Source organism: Sorex araneus, chromosome 2, assembly GCF_027595985.1.
Source record: "Sorex araneus isolate mSorAra2 chromosome 2, mSorAra2.pri, whole genome shotgun sequence".
In the NCBI taxonomy this organism is placed as follows: domain Eukaryota; kingdom Metazoa; phylum Chordata; class Mammalia; order Eulipotyphla; family Soricidae; genus Sorex; species Sorex araneus.
This window is the reverse complement of record NC_073303.1, coordinates 248,441,481-248,460,799: the sequence shown is the minus strand read 5'-3', so window position 1 is coordinate 248,460,799 and position 19,319 is coordinate 248,441,481. Positions and strand designations below refer to the sequence as shown.

At 61.3% G+C, this 19,319-nt stretch overlaps 1 protein-coding gene across 2 annotated transcripts; it reads left to right on the top strand.

Annotated features, from left to right (window-relative positions):
* The first annotated feature begins 142 nt into the window (after window positions 1–142).
* Window positions 143–19,080, top strand: GRK6 (G protein-coupled receptor kinase 6). 2 transcript variants are annotated; one of them, XM_055128601.1, is made up of 16 exons: window positions 143–363; window positions 4,274–4,369; window positions 5,705–5,817; window positions 5,971–6,048; window positions 6,218–6,318; window positions 6,678–6,719; window positions 6,825–6,888; window positions 7,854–7,994; window positions 8,217–8,407; window positions 9,782–9,819; window positions 9,912–10,001; window positions 11,295–11,503; window positions 12,483–12,620; window positions 17,026–17,163; window positions 17,264–17,398; window positions 17,941–19,080. In XM_055128601.1, the coding sequence occupies exons 1-16, from the start codon at window positions 312–314 to the stop codon at window positions 18,028–18,030; spliced, it is 1,716 nt and encodes a 571-aa protein (XP_054984576.1). In that variant the 5' UTR covers window positions 143–311; the 3' UTR covers window positions 18,031–19,080. The 2 variants fall into 2 exon arrangements, with proteins under 2 accessions (XP_054984576.1, XP_054984575.1); XM_055128600.1 differs by having other exon boundaries at window positions 6,627–6,719.
* The last annotated feature ends 239 nt before the right edge of the window (window positions 19,081–19,319 follow it).

Sequence of the window (19,319 nt, the reverse complement as noted above, 5' to 3'; positions counted from 1 at the left end):
GCGGGGACCGCCGCAGCCGCTGACGAATGGGAAAGTGGCGCGGGGAGCACCCTTCTGGTTATTGGCTGAGCAAAGTAAACAGTGGGCGGGGAGGGGGCGTCACCAGAGCCGGGGTGGCCCCCGGGGAGGAGGCGGGGAGAGCACCGCGGGCGGCGGCGGCGGCGGCGGCCGGAGGCCCGGAGGCCGGGGAGGCCGCGGCGCGGTCACTGCGAGCCGAGCCGAGCCGCGCCGATCGCCATCCGGCCCCCGGCCCTCGCTCGCGATCCCGGCCGGCGGCGCGGTCCGGCGCGGGGCCGGTGGCGCCGCAGCCCATGGAGCTCGAGAACATCGTAGCGAACACGGTGCTACTCAAGGCCCGGGAAGGTGAGGCTGCCGGGTGCGGGCCATGCTGGGCGCGCGGCCTCGGTGCCCCGCGGGGCGCCCGGAGCGCCGCACCCCGTGCCGACACGAGCCCTTTCAGGCTTCCCCCCCCTTCCACCCCTGACCTCCTCCGCACCTGCCCCGGGGAGCTGGGGCCCAGGAAGGGGCGGGGGTCAGGCCTCCGCCCTCGGGGCGGGCGGACGGGGCGGGGGTGGGGGGGCGGTGCGCGAAGGGTGAGCGGGTGAGAGAGGCCGAGAGGAAGGAAGAGGGCAGGGTGGGACGTGAGCCAGGGGAGCGGCTCCCCGCCGCATGGAGGCCCGTGCCCACCCCCCCCCCCCCACACGGGTCACTCTGCAACACGTGCCCGGGAACCCCCGGCCACCCAGCCGGGCCGGACCCGGCGCAAAGTCGGTGCTGGGGTACGGTTTGGAGAATGAATGGAAAGGAATCCCCAGGCACCGCCACCCAGCATAGCTGCCCCGTGTGCCGAAGCCCCTTGCTCGGTGCCTTGGATCACTGGGAACAGAAGTGAATGAGTCACCATTTTGGCCCCTGGAAACCCACAAGTGGGGCGCCGGGGCAGGGGAGTTAAGGAGAGCTGAGCTTGGAAGGCCAGCATGGCCAGCTGGCCCCGGGGTTTGGGTATCTGGGTTGTCCCTTCGCTCCCGGCTCCCGGCTCCCACCCACCCAGCCGGGTGCAGGACCCACTGGCTTGGCCATCCTGCCTCCCTCTGCCCTTGCCCCTCTCCCTCTGGCTGGGTCTCCCCCTCCCCAGGGGCCCGGACCCAGTCTTATGGGAATAGCTAGCGGTGCTGGCATGGGGTCCAAGCTCGGAGGGGGCCCAGAAGCGTTTCTCCATTCTTAGTGGAGCTGCTGCTTGCTGCCCATTTCACAGGTGGGAAACTGAGGCTCAGGGCCAATGCTCTCGTGGGCTGCCCTCCACACAGTCTCGAGGAATCGTAGAAGAACCTGGGGCCCCCCCCCCACTGTACAGCCTCCGGTGCTGAGATGCTCTTGGGCGCCTTCTAAGTGCGCCCCCCCACCCCGCCCTTGCCAGCCTTGCCTTCTTCATGCGGAACCTCCTTTATCTGCTGTGCTGCCAGCCTCTGGGGGCATCTCCCCATGATTGTGTTCTGCCTCGTCATCCAGCCTGCCAGGGAGGAGGGGTGGGGAGAGCGGGGCAGGGCAGCAGCGAGTTCAGCCTCAGGTCTGCAGAGATGACGCTGAAGTGTGGGCAGCCGCCTTCAGCCAGGGGCAAGGGGCTGAGGTGTGTGTGTGTGTGTGTGTGTGTGTGTGTGTGTGTGTGTGTGTGTGTGTGTGTGTGTGTGTGTGTGTGTGTGTGTGTGTCTCGGGGAGGGGGATACAGCGAGACCCAGGGTTCCGTCCCCTCCCAGCGGCACGGCACTGGACTGACCACGCCGTGTGGAGTGAGAGAAATACAGGATCTCCGATCACCGCGTCCTGGGCACCGTCCCGGGCACCGGCGTTGGCTGGCTGCCTTTCCCCGAGCGTCCTGGCCGCTGGGGTGTGGGAAGACTTGGTGGCCGTTGTTGGCATCTAAGAGACGCCTGGCGGCGGCGGCATGGGGAGGTTGGCCCGGCCAGCTGGGTTCCCGGCCTGCCCTGTCACCTCCTCGCTCTCTCTGCTGTTCCTGGAACCCAGCGATGGCTCATTGGCAGAACCAACCTCCTTTTCGGGACCCGTGTTAGTTCTGGGTGTAGCAGCGAGGTTTGGGAAATCGGGGTGGGGGGGTGGGGGGGGAGTGGGGGGTGGTGGGATGAGCCCTGTTTGGGGAGAGGCTGGCCTGGGTACTCCTAGGGGCCACCTCCGAGTGGGCAATTTGCATGGGAGTCTGAGTCCCAGATGCCTTGATGTGGTCTAGGGGAGTGAGAGGAGGAAGTAGCCGCCTGGGGGGGGCTGTGGGGGGGAGCAGCGGATGAAGGTTGGGGGGGAGGGATGTGCGGGGGCAGCGGAGGAGTTCCCCTTCTGGTGGGGCCTTGGCCCTGGCCGAGAAGTGATTCTGTTGCTCACTTGCCGGGTGAAGCAATGCCTGGGGTGTGGGGGCCCCAGGCTCTGGGGGGAGGGGCAGGGGGAGGGGGCTGCAGAGAGGTTGCCCAATGGGGTTGCCCGGGTCTACTTCCTCCCCCCTGGCTGCTTCCGCCTCCCCACCCCCCCCATGCCCAGCTTTCACTGAAGATCACCGGGAAACCTGAGGGGAAACTGAGGCCAGGCCCCTCGAGCGAGCGAGAATGGTTATCTGCAGGGGGCCACCAAGTGGAGGGAGCTGGGGCCTGACCCCTCCCTGATCCCCACCCCCCCACCCTCCGCCCCCTACGAAGAGCGGGACTGATGGGCTCCTGTGCCCTCCCGGCACCTCTCCTGGTGGCTTGCCGTTGTTCTGGAGAAATCGCCCCTGTGGAGAAGTCAGTGCTGAGAACCGGAAGCTGAAACCCAGCCTTGAAGAGTTTCCAGTCGCTACCTGGGGGCCACATCCGGCCAGACTCTCACGCGTCTTGCTTATTTGTGGGTGTGCCTGTGTGTTTTCTACCTCGGTCTCTCTGATGGGGGCCTCTCCCAGTGGGGCCCAGGCCTGGTAGTGCTCAGGGACCTGGAGCTGGGACCCTCCAGCGGGCTGGCCGCATGCCCGCTGCTTCTGCCAGCTGCCCTGCCCCTCGCCCGGGGAGGCCGGAGGACAGGCAGGCTGGCTTCCCCAGCTGCATCTGAGTCATCAGAAGCTCCGGTCACCGTGGGCAGTATGGAGCCTGACACTGGGCGAGTCTTTGGTGGGCCGGTGCCTGCCCCGACGACCACTTGGCCGCACTCCCCACCACTCCTTATTGCCCACCTCTGGCCCCATTCACCATTCCCATCTGGCTCTAGACGGCATTTGAGCCGGGAACCGGGAAGCGGGGTGCTGTGTCAGGTAAACTGAAGCAGGCAGTTGGCCCAGGGGAACCCTTCAGTGGGTTCAGACAGCATCCTGAGTGGCGGCTCAAGGGCCACCCCGTCTTGTCATCTCTGATGTCTCTGAGGCAGGCAGTGCCAGGATCTAGGCGATTCCAGTTATTTTCAGGTTTTGGGGGGCGGGGTCACACTTGTGCCAAGGGTTTCCTTCGGGCCTTGGCACTTGGAGAACACTCCTGGCTGGGGGGGGGGGAGGAGGGGCTAGGGATTGAGCCAGTGCTGGCCGCAGGCCAGGCAAGTGCCCTCCTCTCTGTGCTCCCACTCCGGCCCAGCGTCTATGTTTTGTTTTTATTTTATTTATTTATTTATTTATTTTTGCTTTTTGGGTCACACCTGGCGATGCACAGGGGTCACTCCTGGCTCTGCACTCAGGAATTACCCCTGGCGGTGCTCAGGGGACATATGGGATGCTGGGAATCGAACCTGGGTCGGCCGAGTGCAAGGCAAATGCCCTACCCGCTGTGCTATCGCTCCAGCCCCGCGTCTGTGTTTTAGAACCCAGAGAGGCACTGGAGCATAGGACAGCCGCTAAGACACTCGCCGGGCATGTGGCAGCTGACCCGGGTTCGATCCCCATAGAGTCTGGCACTCCCCTGGGGTCCCCCGAGCATCTCTGGGAGTAATTCCTGAGTGCAGGAGTAGCCCCTGAGCACTGCTGGGTGTGACCCCCCCCCTAAAAAAAAAAAAAAAGACAATTCAGAAGAACCCGAGGAGGCGGCTCCTGTGGAGGGGCGGCCCGTGTACCGCCCCACGCCCCACGCTGGCAGGGTTGGACCAGGGGCACAGGGCCGGGAGGGTCGAAGCTGGTGTCGGGCCGTGTGCGAGGCCCGGAGTTCGATCCCCAGCCCCCTCTCCCCCACATGAGAGTGGCCCCCTTGAGCATGGCTGGGATGTCCCCAGGCTCGGTGGCACGGGGCCGCCACATCCTCTGCCCTTTTCCTTCCCGCAGGCGGCGGCGGGACCCGAAAAGGCAAGAGCAAGAAATGGCGCCAGATGCTCCAGTTCCCTCACATCAGCCAGTGCGAGGAGCTGCGGCAGCACCTGGGTGAGGCCCGGGGCGGGGCCGGGGGGTGGGCTCGGGAGACCCCCCTCCCGGGGCAGGGGCAGAAAGACTTCACTCGCCCCCAGTTCTGTTTCTAGACTTGGCAGAGGGCACAGGGGACCGGTGGGGGTGGGAGAGCAGGGTCACATTTGGGGGAGGGGCAACATTTTTTCGGGGGGCCACACCCAGTGATGCTCAAGGGTCACTCTTTGTTTATTTGTTTGTTTGTTTGTTTGCTTTTTGGGTCACACCCGGCGATGCACAGGGGCTACCCCTGGCTATGCACTCAGGAATTACTCCTGGCAGTGCTCGGGGGATCCTAGGGGATGCTGGGAATCGAACCCGGGTTGGCCGCGTGCAAGGCAAACGCCCTCCCTGCTGTGCTCTCGCTCCAGCCCCTCAAGGGTCACTCTTGACTCTGTCGGGGATCGCTCCTAGTGGTGTTCCCAGGGTGACCTTAATGGGAGGCCGGGGATCGAACCCGGGTTGGTGGCATGCAAGGCAGATGGCCCTTCCCTGGTACTTTCTCTGAACCCAAATCTGGGGCAACTTCTTCTTTTTTTTTTTTTGTGGCGTTTTGGGTCACACCCAGCGATGCTCAGGGTTTCCTTCTGGCTCTGCACTCAGGAGGGTTGGGGGGAGGGCGGGGGACTCTGTGGGATGCCAGGGATCGAACCCAGGGTCGGCTGTGCACAAGGCAGATGCCTTCCCCGTTGCACTATTGCTCGGGCCCCTGGGGCCACTTCTGTGAGACGTCAAGAAAGGGGCCAGTCAGGTGGGTGAGCCAGACCCCCGGGATAGCAGAGGCAGTGGGGATGCTGGGGATCCCCCCAGACGCAATGCCTTGGGGTCCCCACTTATGATTCAGCCCTGGAGCGTGGGCTGGGGGGGGGCCCTCAGTACAGATGCTGTGACAGGTTCTCTGAGAGGGGCAGGAGGATCCCAGCCCCTTCGCACCTGCGCCCGGGGCCCCGCCTGGGAAGGCAGCCGGGCCCTGCTCCCCGGAAGCCACAGTTTCCTCCCTGATTTCCCAGCCTGTCAGACAGCAGCAGGTGCCCACACACACAGCACCCAGCCCCAGCTTGGACGGAAGCCAGAGAACCCAGAAGAAAGTGGCAGGGAGGGAAGGAGGGGGGGGAAGGGGCGTGGCAGGGCGGGGCGCCACTGAGAATCCAAAGCTGTGTGACCTTGGGCTAGTTACTTGCAGTCTCTGGGCCGCTGGATGCCAAGTTCCTCTCCAATGGCAGGTGCTGCCCACCTCAGGGTTCGGAAGGGGCGGGGAGCCGGGGCAGGAACCTGGGCACCCAGCACCCCCTCTCTCGGCCCCTCCCCCCCCAGAACATGATTACCACAGCCTGTGTGAGCGCCAGCCCATCGGCCGCCTGCTGTTCCGGGAGTTCTGTGCCACCCGGCCTGAGCTGACCCACTGCATCGCCTTCCTGGACGGGGTGGTGAGTGCCAGGCTGGCCAAGACCCAACCTCAACCTCCCTACCGCCTCTGCACCCCCCTCTCCCCGCCTCAGGCCAGCTCTGTCCCCCCTCCCCCCCCCCCGCCGCACCAGGCCCCCAACCCTCCACGCTGTCTTCCCCGTCCCCCGCTGCAGGCCGAGTATGAGGTGACCCCTGACGAGAAGCGGAAGGCGTGTGGGCGGCGGCTGATACAGAATTTTCTGAGCCACACGGTGAGGGAGCCACTCAGTGGCTGCTGGCGCTGGCAGGGGGCAGGCTCGACGCTGGGGGAAGGGGTGACCGCAGATGCGTTAGCCACGGGGCGGGGGAGTCCGCCAGCCCATGGAACACCCCCCCCCCCACTGCCCTGCCCTGCCCTGACCTGTCTGTGCCCGTCCCCAGGGTCCTGACCTCATCCCCGAGGTTCCCCGGCAGCTGGTGACAAACTGTGCCCAGCGGCTGGAGCAGGGGCCGTGCAAAGACCTCTTCCAGGAGCTCACCCGGTAAGCGTGTGCCGCCCCCTCCCTGCTGCCCCTCCCGCTCCGCCAGGCTTCCCAGAACAGGCCCACCCCCCCACCCCCCCCAGCCGCCGCCTTCTTCGGGGGCTTGCTCTGCTGTGTGCCCTGGGCCAGGCGGCTTGCCTTCTCTGGGCGGCGGCACAGCAGCAGCAGCAGCAGTGCGAGGTGGAAGGCCAGGGCAAAGGGGTGGCCCCAGGGTGAGGCCCTCCGGGCTAGGCAGGCACCCAGTGCGGGAGTAGGGGTGCCTGGCCTCGGACGCGGGGAACCCGGGGCTCAGCTGGACCCTGTCACAGGCTCACTCACGAGTTCTTGAGCATGGCCCCCTTTGCCGACTACCTCGACAGCATCTACTTCAATCGTTTCCTGCAGTGGAAATGGCTGGAAAGGTGAGACCCTTGCGGCGAGGGGCGGCTGGGGCCCTGATCGGGCTGGGGGGGCGGGCAGCCTGCTCATCTCCCCCCCCTTTTGCTCCCCAACCCCCTTGGCTATAGGCAGCCGGTGACCAAAAATACCTTCAGGCAATACCGAGTCCTGGGCAAAGGCGGCTTTGGGGAGGTGAGTGGATGGATGAAGGGTGGCTCGGGGTGGGGAGGGGCCCCTCTGAAGCCCTGGAAGACATACACCCACACCCACGCAAGCACGCATGCGTGCACCCTTCATGCTCTGCCACATAAACCATCTCTCTGGCCCCCTTTTCCTCTCTGAAGCCCTGAAAGCCACACATACACACACACACACACACACACACACACACACACACATGCACGCATGTACACACACCCACTCATCATGCCATGCCACATGAACCATCTCCCTGGCCCCCTTTGCCCTGGTTGCAGGTCTGCACGTGGCCCCCTTTTCCTCTCTGAAGCCCTGGAAGCCACACACACACACACACACACATGCACACACAGACACACACACGCACACACAAACACACACGCATGTACACCCACCCACCCATCATGTCATGCCACATGAACCATCTCCCTGGCCCCCTTTGCCCTGGTTGCAGGTCTGCGCCTGCCACACACACACACACACACACACACACGCATGCACGCACCCACCCATCATGCCAAGATGGCCCCCTTTGCTCTCGTTCCAGGTCTGCGCCTGCCACACACGCACGCACACACACACACATGCACACACACACACGCATGCACGCACACACACGCATGCACACACACATACACACACGCATGCATGCACGCACGCACCCACCCATCATGCCATACCACATGAACCATCTCCCTGGTCCCCTTTGCCCTGGTTGCAGGTCTGCACCCGCCCCCCCCACCCACACACACATGCATACACGCACGCACCCACCCACCCATCATGCCATACCACATGAACCATCTCCCTGGTCCCCTTTGCCCTGGTTGCAGGTCTGCACCCGCCCCCCCACACACACACAGACACATGCATACACGCACGCACCCACCCACCCATCACCCACCCATCATGCCACGCCACATGAACCATCTCCCTGTCCCCCGTTGCCCTGGTTCCAGGTCTGCGCCTGCCAGGTGCGGGCCACAGGCAAGATGTATGCCTGCAAGAAACTAGAAAAGAAACGGATCAAGAAACGGAAGGGGGAGGCCATGGCCCTCAACGAGAAGCAGATCCTGGAGAAAGTGAACAGTAGGTTTGTAGTAAGTACATCCAGGAGACCCCGCCCCCTGCCTCCCATTGGCCCGTTCCCTCCATGCCTCGAGCCCCGCCCCACCCGCCCCGCCCCTCAGAGATGACCAAGGCTCTTGGTCCCCCAGGCCTGGCTAAGAAGCTGGGCTTGAAGGACTCTTCGGGTGGCTGGCCAGCTGCCACCAGGCAGACCTCGACCCCCCTGCCTGAAGGCTTGGGTCCCCTGGCCATAGGTGAGCTTGGCCTACGCCTACGAGACCAAGGACGCCCTGTGTCTGGTGCTGACGCTGATGAACGGCGGGGACCTTAAGTTTCACATCTACCACATGGGCCAGGCCGGCTTCACCGAGGCCCGAGCAGTCTTCTACGCCGCCGAGATCTGCTGTGGCCTGGAGGACCTGCATCGGGAACGCATCGTGTACAGGTAGGCGGGCACCTGGAGGGGGAGAGAGAAAGAGGTAGAGAGAGAGAGAGAGAGAGAGAGAGAGAGAGAGAGAGAGAGAGAGAGAGAGAGAGAGAGAGAGAGAGAGAGAGTGTGTGTGTGTGTGTGTGTGTGTGTGTGTGTGTGTGTGTGTGTGTGTGTGTGTGTGTGTGCGCACACGCGCGCGCAGTGGGGGGGGGGTGCTCTGGCCGTGGTGGGAAATGTCCCTTCTGTGTGGGACCTCAGATGATACCCGCTCCCTGTTCTCTACTCTGAGTGGGAAACCCGGGAAAATTCCTGACTCGCAGTTTACGAGGGGGTTCAATGAGCGAATATAGGGATGGCACTTTATTTTTTTAAATTTATTTAATTTATTTTTTTTGCTTTTTGGGTCACACCGGGCGATGCACAGGGGTCACTCCTGGCTCTGCACTCAGGAATTACCCCTGGCGGTGCTCAGAGGACCCTATGGGATGCTGGGAATTGAACCCGGGTCGGCTGCGTGCAAGGCAAACGCCCTACCCGCTGTGCTATCACTCCAGCCTGGTGATGGCACTTTAATATGAACCATGTGTCTGGCATTCACGAGACCAAGGGTTCGATCTGAAGAAAAGATCCTTTTTGTGTTGTGGGTCTTTTTGTTCACTGGGTTGGGTCTGGGGTGCTGGGGGCATCCGGGGCTACACCCCGTGTTATTGGGAGGTCACAGGGTGCCTGAGCATCAGATCTGAGCTCTTGTATTTGCCTGATGTACATTTCAACTTTAAGCTCTATCTTCTCAACCCTTGTGAGAATTCCCCCCTCCACCCCCAAATATATTTATTGTGGTTCTGGGGGCTAGGTCCAGCAGTGTTGGGGGTGTAGGGTGACTCCTGACAGCTTGGCCTCTCAGAGATGGGGGGCGGGAAGCGGGGGTGGAGAGCGGGATGGGGGGGTGGGAGGTTGCTCAGGGCCTACCAGGCAATGCTCTGTAGTGCTCGGCATCCAGCCCCGGGCCTTGTACATGCCCGGGCTACCCCCTGGATAATTTCGTTTGTGCCCCGCCCAGCCTCAGGAGGAGAATGGATTTGGGTGGCCCCATTGGACAGATGGGAATGTCACAGCAGCCACCCAGGCTGGGAAGGACTGGCCCATGGGGAGTGAGCAAGTCCAACTGGGCTTGGTCCCTCCTCCATGGCATGTGCTCCCCTTTTGCCCCAGGTTCTTCTTTGCCCTCTCAAGTCTACAGGAGGGGGAGGGGTCAGGGCCATCTGTGGCCCCATCTGCACCCCTCGTTCCATACCCTTACTCAGCCAGCAAGCGAGCTCGGACAGGGGGTGACCCCGTCTGCGTCCCTAGTGGACCGGGCCTCTGCTGACCTTCCCTTCTCTCCTGCAGGGACCTGAAGCCAGAGAATATCCTATTGGATGACCACGGTGGGTGGGGGCCCCATGGGGGTTGGGGGGGAGGTTGGGGGGCATCTAGCTCACTAGCTTATTTGGATCCTGGCTTCTCCCCACACCTCTAGGGCACATCCGTATTTCTGACCTGGGCCTGGCCGTGCACGTGCCCGAGGGCCAGACCATCAAGGGCCGCGTGGGCACCGTGGGTTACATGGGTGAGTCCTCCCCCTGCCACCCCATCTCCAGTCCCCCCAAGCCCCTCCCCTTCTGTTTGCAGTCTCCTGTGCTCTGGGGACAAGCAGGAAGTATTCTTCTTCTTTGAGTAATTGGGGCGCGGGGGCTGGAGTGATAGTACAGCAGAGAGGGCATCTGCCTTGCACACCGCCCACCCAGATTCGATCCCTGGCCCCTCACAGGGTCCTCTGAGTCCCACCAGGAGTGATTTCTGAGCACAGAGTCGGGAGCAAGTTCCTGAGCACAGCCAGAGGTGGCTCCAAACAAAACCAAAACAAAATTTATTTGTTTATTTATTTATTTTTTTTTGCTTTTTTGGGGTCACACCTGGCAATGCACGGGGGTTACTCCTGGTTCTGCACTCAGGAATTACCCCTGGTGGTGCTCAGGGGACCATATGGGATGCCGGGAATTGAACCGGGATCAGCCGCCATGCAAGGCAAACGCCCTACATGCTGGGCGGGAGTTAGCTCAAGGAGCTTAGCAGAAGCTTGGCACGTAGGAGGTATCATCCCTGGCACCTCCCGGTCCCCTGAGCACCGCTGGAAGCAACTCTTGAGCACTGAGCAGGAGTAACCCCTAAACAGGTTGCACCCAGAAACAGAAAGGGAGGGGGCTGGAGAGGTGGTACAATGGGGAGGGCATTTGCCTTGCATGCAGCAGACTCAGATTGTATCCCTGGCATCTCATGGGGCCCTCTGAGCACTGCCAGAAATAAATCCTGTATACAGAGCCAACCAGGAGTTATCCCTGAGCATGACCAGGTGTAGTCCAAAAACCAAAAACAACAACAACAACAAAAACAACAGCAAAAAAAAAAAAAAAACAGGAAGAAAGGCAGGTTATAGATCACAGAGATAGTATAGGGGTTCAGTTCCTTTGCTGCCCCGAGTGCAGTGACCTCAGTTCGATTTACATGTTCCCTGAAATACCACTGGGGTGTGACCCAAACCTGTGGTACATCATATGATCTCTCTTCCCCTCCACCCCCGCAAATATGTTTCTTGCTGAATGAACACCATTCTAGGGGTTCTGAACCTAGTGGCCCCCTCTTTTTTTTTTAATTTATTTTTTTGGTCACACCCGGCAATACTCAGAGGTTACTCCTGGCTCTGCACTTAGGAATTACTCCTGGTGGTGCTCAGGGGACCCTCTGGAATGCCGGGGATCGAACCTAGGTCGGGTGTGTGCAAGGCAAATGCTCTGTCTGCTGTACTATCGCTCCAGCCCAGGGTGGCCCCCTCCTGACCCCCGTGCCGTGACCCTCCCCCTAGCTCCGGAGGTGGTCAAGAATGAGCGGTACACCTTCAGCCCTGACTGGTGGGCGCTGGGCTGCCTGCTGTACGAGATGATCGCCGGCCAGTCGCCTTTTCAGCAGAGGAAGAAGAAAATCAAGAGGGAGGAGGTGGAGCGGCTGGTGAAGGAAGTGACAGAGGAGTACTCGGAGCACTTCTCACCCTTGGCCCGCTCCCTTTGTTCCCAGGTTAGCCCCGCCGTCACTTGTGGAGCCCCGCCCATTATAGTGAATCCCCCAGATCTTCCACCCAATTTTGGAGCCCCGCCCACATCATTGAAGCCACACCCATCGTCTTAAAAGCCCCACCCACTGTCCTGAATCCCTGACCAGATTTCCCTTGCTCCTGGAGCCCGCCCACCAATTTATCTATCTATTTATTTGTTTGGGCTGGAGTGATAGCACAGCAGGTAGGGCGTTTGCCTTGCACACGGCCAACCCAGGCTCAATTCCTCCCTCCGTCCTCCCTCTCGGAGGAGCTGGCAAGCTACCGAGAGTATGCCGCCTGCCCGGCAGAGCCTGGCAAGCTACCCGTGGCGTATTCGATATCCCAAAAACAGCAACAACAAATCTCACAGTGGAGTCGTTACTGGTGCCCGTTCGAACAAATCGGGTGATAGTGACACCGTGATTTATTTATTTATTTATTTATTGGCTTTTTGGGTCACACCCAGCGATGCTCAGGGGTTACTCCTGGCCCTGCACTCAGGAATCACTCCTGGCAGTGCCCCGGGGGACGTATGGGAGGCTGGGGATTGAACCCGGGTTCGAGGCATGCAAGGCAAACACCCTCCCCGCTGGACTGTCACCCGGGCTCCCCACCCTCCATTTTTTTTTTTTTTTTTTTGCTTTTTGGGTCACACCCGGCGATGCGCGGGGGTCACTCCTGGCTCTGTACTCAGGAATCACCCCGGGCGGTGCTCAGGGGACCATATGGGATGCTGGGATTCGAACCCGGGTCGGTCACGTGCAAGGCAAACACCCTACCCGCTGTGCTATCGCTCCAGCCCCCCCACCCACCAATTTAAAGCCTCGCCCACCACACCTGGTTTTCCACGCAGTGGTGGGGCCCCGCCCACCGTGACTAGCTGCCCCTCGTCTACTGCAATGGGGGGCACCTGTGCCCTTAACCGGGGGCCCTACTGACAGGCACTCTGCCCTGCCACAGCTCCTCTGTAAGGACCCTGGCGAGCGCCTGGGCTGTCGTGGGGGCGGCGCCCGTGAGGTGAAGGAGCACCCCCTCTTCAAGAAGCTGAACTTCAAGCGGCTGGGAGCAGGCATGTTGGAACCTCCCTTCAAACCCGACGTAAGTGTCACGGGCTCCTGAGCCCCGTGTGGTCCCCTCGGAAACAGTCCGTCAGCATAGAGCTAGGAGACAGCCCTGAGCGTCGCTGAGTGTGTCTTCTCCTTCCCCTCCCCCCCAAAATCAAGCAAGTTAAGGGCGCGGGGAAACAGACGGGTGACAGCAAATGGCCTTGCAAACTCGAGGCTGCACGTGGGTGCCTGTTGCTCGGCCACACCTGGGCTGACTCCTGGCTCTGTGCTCAGGGATCACACCTAGTGGTGCTTGGGGGACCCTGTGCGGTACCAGAGATCAAACCCCGGTTCCCCTCGTGCACAGCGAGCGCCCTTCCCACTGTCCTATGTCATTGGCCCGAGGCTGTGAGGTTCTTTTTGGAGGCCGGGGAATTTGGGAGCCACCCTTGGCTCCGTGTTCAGGAGGTCACTTGCAGTGGGGTACGGGGGATCCCCCGTGCCGGGGGTGGAACCCAGGCCCCTCGCGTGCAGAGCCTGGGCTCGGAACCTTGGAGCACGCAGCTCCAGCCTTCACTGGATGCCCGGGACCCCTGTCTATGCTTCTGTCTGGGACCCTTGGCTCCTTCAAGGCGTTTCTGGTCGTGTGTAGGAGCACCCCAGCTGAAAAGAGTATGACAGCACCCCTCCTGCCCCGCAACCACATAAACAAAAGCCACCCGAGTCCCCAGGGCCAGGACAGGCAGCCCCAGGGAATACTCCACCCAGAACATAGGTGAGCATCAAATTTTGAGGGGTGCCCCCACCCCAGCAAACAGCAGGCCCGTGTGTATGTGGGCAGAGGAGGGAGGCCCCCCCAGACCCCGCTCTCAGTCATGGCAATAAGAACATCAGCAAAAAAGGGCAGGGAAGGGGGGTGGAGGGGGGAGACGAATGAAGGGGGTATTTTTAGATGGGATGGTCCCCAAGGGACCTCAGCTATGTGGAGAGTCATGCCAGAAAGTGGGGTGTGAGCATACCCAGGAGGAGGAAGGCGTGGAGGGCCTGGCAGGGCGCCCCGACTCCAGCCAGGAGACACGAGTGGAGGAGGTTGAGGTCGAAGTCTCGGGGTGACAAGGCCTTTGGGTAGTGTCCAGTAGGAGTGGGGGGTGCGGCTCTCAAGGTTACCCAGCAAAGGGGCTGCTGCTTCCAAATGGTGGGTGTGTGGTGGCCGCACCCCTGCCAGAGCACCTCACCGCAGGCAGTTGACCCCACATCCAGTGTCACCTGCCCTTCTGGGACTGTCACCTCTGCCCCAAAGTGAACTCCTGCCCTTTTTTTTTTTTTCCCCCTACTTGTCATTTGACCTAGAAGTCATCCCACTGGCCCCAAGTTACAAAAGGGAAAAGCTTTGCAAGATCAGCGACCGCAGAAGTCACCTTGATGGGCACTTTCCTTGCATGTAGCCGACCCCGGTTCGATCCCCCCGCACCGTCGAGCCCCACCGGGAGGGAGCCCTGAGCACTGCTGGGTGTGGCCTCACAAACCCCTAATAAAAATGTTAGAATATCGGGCTAGGGGCACATATGCTGCCGTGCCCATGTGGCCGAGCAAGTGTGGCGCCCACATCCTGCTTCCATATCTGACGCTGAGGTGTGTGGAGGGGCTCTCTCCGCCCTCGGGGAAGCCCATGGTCTCTCTGAGTGCGTTACTCTCTCACTTTGGCTCCCTCCTTCCCCTTCCTAAAACCTCCAAATCAAATGTTTTTAATTTAAAATAATAATAATAATGATAATAATAATAAAGATTAAGAAAATTGGCCAGAGTGCCTGAGAGGGTTCGGTGGTGAGACCCTGCCTGGCAGATGCAAGGTTAAAGGTTTGAGCCCTGGCACCGTCCCCTTGTTCAGTTCCATCTTGGTGGCACTCTTGTTTGACATCCCAGGTGTGACAAAAGAGTGTGCGGGGGCTGGAGCGATAGCACAGCGGGTAGGGCGTTTGCCTTGCACGCGGCCAACCCGGGTTTGATTCCCAGCATCCCATATGGTCCCCTGAGCAATGCCAGGGGTAATTCCTGAGTGCAGAGCCAGGAGTAACCCCTGTGCATCGCCGGGTGTGACCCAAAAAAAGCAAAAAATAACAAAAAAACAAAAAACAACCCACATGCCTCGTTTTGATTTTGGCTATACCCAGTGCTCAGGGCTTATACTCCCGAGTCTGTGCTCAGGGACCACTCCTGGCGGGGTTAGACTCCCAGGACCCCCTACAGCCCTCCGCATCTCGCCAGCACTGATCCCTGAGCAGAGCCAGGAGCAAGCCCTTGGGGGCCCAAGTGATTGTACAGCAGGGAGGGCGCTTGCCTTGCATGCAGGCAACCCAGGTTTGATCTCTGGCTCCCCAGGGGATCCCCAGAACCCTGCCAGGACTCATCACTGAGCACAGAGTTGGGAGTAACCCCTGAGTACCACCAAGTGTGGCTTAAGAACAAGAAAATAAAAAAAGCCCGGAGCACTGCTGGATGTAGCCCCCAAACCAAAGTGGGTGATAGTCTGAGTGTTTGGGGGGACCCCTGTTGGGGGCTGGTCTGTGGGGACCGGGAGTAAGGGCAGCCCTTCCCCAGGGCTGGTATCAGCCTGCCGGGGCCCAGGTGAGGTTCAGCCCTGCTCCCCAGTTCAGATGCAGAGGGAGAGGAACAGCGCCCTGTAGGCAGCCTCCTGGGTGGGGGGCGGTGGTGGGATCCCCAGCCGTGGGGAAGAATCCTCAGGGGGAGATGGGTACACTAGACAGGCCTGGGCCCATGCATGGGGGTCTTCGTGTCTGTGTGTCATGGAAGTGTCTGTATCCGTGTATCTGTGGAACTGTGTGTATAGTGTGTATGTGTTTTTTCTGGCTTTATTATTTTTTCCCCCTCTTTTGTTTTGGTTTTTGGGCCACACCCAGCGATACTTAGAACTTACTCCTTCTGGCTCAGTCGGTGCTCAGGGTTCACACCTGGCGGTGCTCAGGGAACCCTATAGGATGCCAGGGATCGAACCCGGGTCAGCTGCATGCAAGGCAAGCGCCTTAACCACTGGACTATCGCTTTGGTCCCTGTCTGGCTGTCTTTCTCTTTGCGTGCACACTGCTGGGGATTGTGTGTGCTGTATGTATCTGTGTGTATCAGTGCACACATCTGTGTGTGCGTGTATATGTGTCTTGTATGTCTGTGTGTGTGTGTGTGTGTGTGTGTGTGTGTGCATCTCCTTGTGTGATCTGTGTCCTTTTTAAATTTTATTATTTTGTTTGTTTTTGCTTTTGGGTCACACCTGGCGATGCTCAGGGGTTACTCCTGGCTTGCACTCAGGAATGACTCCTGTCAGTGCTCAGGGGATCATATGGGATGCCAGGGATCGAACCTGGGTTGGCCACGTGCAATGCAAACTGGTCTTCCCCGCTGTACTACTATTATTATTTTTTTTACTGTTGTTTGTTTGGGCAGGGGGCTACACTTCACTGTGCTTAGAGCTTATTCCTGTCTCCCGAATTCAGGAATCACTCCTGGCGGGGCTCAAGAAACTACACAGAGTGTCAGGATCCAATGCAGGCTGGCCACATGCAAGGCAACTACCTACCCCCTGCCCTGTGGTGGCTCTGGCCCCCGTGTATTGGTGTCTCTGTGTGTCTGTGAGTCAAAATCTCTCTGTGTTGGGGCTGGAGGGATGGTACAGCAGGTAGGGCATTTGCCTTGCATGCAGCTGACCCGGGTTTGATCCCCGGCATCCCGTACGATCCCCTGAACACCGCCAGGAATCATTTCTTCTTTTCTTTTTTTTTTTTTTTTCTTTTTGGGTCACACCCAGCAATGCACAGGGGTCACTCCTGGCTCATCCTGGCTCATGCACTCAGGAATCACCCCTGGCAGTGCTCAGGGGACCATATGGGATGGTGGGATTTGAACTCGGGTCGGCCGCATGCAAGGCAAACGCCCTACCTGCTGTGCTATCACTCCAGCCCCTGGAATCATTTCTGAGTGCAGAGCCCAGAGTAGCGCCTGAGCAATGCCTGGGGTGAACCAATAAAAATTAAAACAACAGGGGCTGGAGTGATAGCACAGCGGGTAGGGCGTTTGCCTTGCACGCGGCCGACCCGGGTTCGATTCCCAGCATCCCATATGGTCCCCTGAGCACCGCCAGGGGTAATTCCTGAGTGCAGAGCCAGGAGTGACCCTTGTGCATCGCCAGGTGTGACCCAAAAAGCAAAAAAAAAAAAAAAAAAAAAAAATTAAAACAACAACAACAACAACTCTGTGTTGCTCTATTACTCTGTGTGTGTGTTTGTGTGTGTGTCTGTGTGTCCATGTATAGCATGTGTCTGCCCTTGTGTGAATTTGTGCGTTCTTTTCTGTCTGTGTCTGTAGTTCTCTGTCTCTGTGTCCTACCTGTGCTGTCTGTCCTGGGAGCTGCCTGACGCTGTCACCCCCCCACCCCTGCTTTCCCCCAGCCTCAGGCCATCTACTGCAAAGACGTCCTGGACATCGAGCAGTTCTCCACGGTGAAGGGTGTGGAGCTGGAGCCCGCCGACCAGGACTTCTACCAGAAGTTCGCCACGGGCAGCGTGCCCATCCCCTGGCAGAATGAGGTGGGGTGCACCCTTGTGGTGAGGGCAGGTTGAGGGGGGGAGGAGGGTTGCCCCGGCCTGCCCCCCACCCCAACCCTGACCGCCGCGTCTTCCTGCACAGATGGTGGAAACCGAGTGCTTCCAGGAGCTGAATGTCTTCGGACTGGATGGCTCCGTGCCCCCCGACCTGGATTGGAAGGGGTTGCCGCCCGCGCCCCCCAAGAAGGGCCTGCTGCAGAGGCTCTTCAGCCGCCAGGTAACCCCACCTTCCGCTTCCCTCTGGGGGCCTCCTCCACCCCCACACACACACCTGGCTGGGGGGGACAGTAGGTGGGAGGTCTCTAGCCGCAGGCTCCCCTCCCCAACCCCCCCTCCGCCCCGCCCCGCCCTGCCCTGCCCGCCCTGCCCCGCCCCTGGCCGGGCTCATGGCCTGTTTTCTCTTTCCAGAGGTGAGAGCATCCACATTCCCCGTGGGGTGGCCTTGCTGCCCGGCCTGGGGAGCCCCCCCACACCCCCGTGCAGCCCTTCCATGGCAGAGGCGAGATATGGGCAGAAGAAGGCTGGTGCCCGCCCTACCCCACCCCCCCAGCTCCTTCCCCGTCCCCTTCCCTGCCCCCCGACCTTTGGCACCTCCAAGCTGCTAACGGGGCTTAGCTGAGGGGCCCTGGGGGGGCCCAGCTGCCACAGCCCCCAGGGGACAAGGGCCGGCCCACCCCACGCGGCACTTTGTATGCTTTTTGTCTGGCTAACGGGGCGTGCCCCACCTTCTCTCCCCCCACCTGTCTCCCGCCCCTCCAGGACTGCTGTGCCAACTGCAGCGACAGCGAGGAAGAGCTTCCGCCCCGCCTTGAGCTCCCCCCCCACCTCGAGCTCCCCACCCGCCTCTAGCCCCTCGACTTGAGCGCCCCCCACCCCCGCGGCGGCGATGATGCCCCGCGCTGTCGGCCCGGCGGGGTGTGCCCGGGGCGGCCCCCCCACCACCATGGACAGGGGAAAAGAGGGGGGACGGCCGGAGGAGCGGTGTGCTCCCCCTGCCAGCCGCCTGCCCCGCCCCTGCCTGCGTCTTCTGCTCTGAGCTCCTCCTGGACAGGGGCGCCCTTCGGCGCAGGCCGGGATGGACGGACGGACAGACGGATGGACAGACAGGTGGACGGAGACCGATGCGCAGAGCGCCGCCGGTGTTCACAGGCCTTCGCGGAGTGGGGGCCGGGGTGGGGGGGTTCCAAGGCCCAGTCCAAGGTCGCCCGGACCCCCGGGGTCTAGCACTGTGCCTGCCCCGCTGGACACTCGTGCCTCACCGGACTCCAGGCCCCGCCCCGCCGCCGAGGCGCCCTGCGGACCCTTCTCAGCGCTTGCCGGAGCTGGGGGGGGATTCGAGGTGGGGGGTGGGGACGCCTCTGTCAGCCTCTCCCTGCAGCCCCCAAGGCCTGTGCCAAAGTGGGACCGGAAGTGGGGCTGTCCCGCCCCCCCAGCCCCCTACTGCCAGCTTCCCCCAGGGGGTTGGCCTCCGCCTTCCAATCCCGGGGGGCGCCCCTGCACCCCCCACACGTGCTGGGTCCTGATGCCAAGGCGCCTCTTCCGGAGATGCCCCCGCCGGGGGTGGGGGCAGGGGTGGGGGGCCAAGGCATCCCTGCTGCCCCCGTCGAACATTCCAGAGTCCCCTCTTCGCCCTAGACACACGTGCCCAGCAATAATCCACCCACCCCTGTGCGGGAGTCCGGGACGTGTGCGTGCGTGCGCGCAGTGGGGGCGGGGGGCTGCGTCCGACGGGAACCGCCCCCCCACCCGTCAGCCTTGGTCCCTCCCAGACTGTGAGGGCCGTCTCGGGGTTCTCCCCCCACCACCCGTCTGAGGGTCCAGTGGGAACCCAGGGCCCGCGTTATGTTTTCATTGTTTTATTTTGTTTTTGTTTCCATTATTTAAAGCCGGTTTTTCTTACTCCGTGTTGTCGGCTGCAAGCTGCCCGCGTGTGTCTGTGTGAATATAGACCGAGCACCGCCCCCCCTGCCTGCCTTTTTTGCTCCTGGGGCCGCCCTCCCCACCCCCAGGTGCCTGATTTCCCCCCCCCCCGTGGGCTGTAAGCAGGGGAAGGAATTCGTGGGGTGCCGGGGGTCCTGTGCATGGGGTTATTTCTCCACGTGGGGCCCTCCTAGGGGTTCCCTGGTCCCCAGATGGGA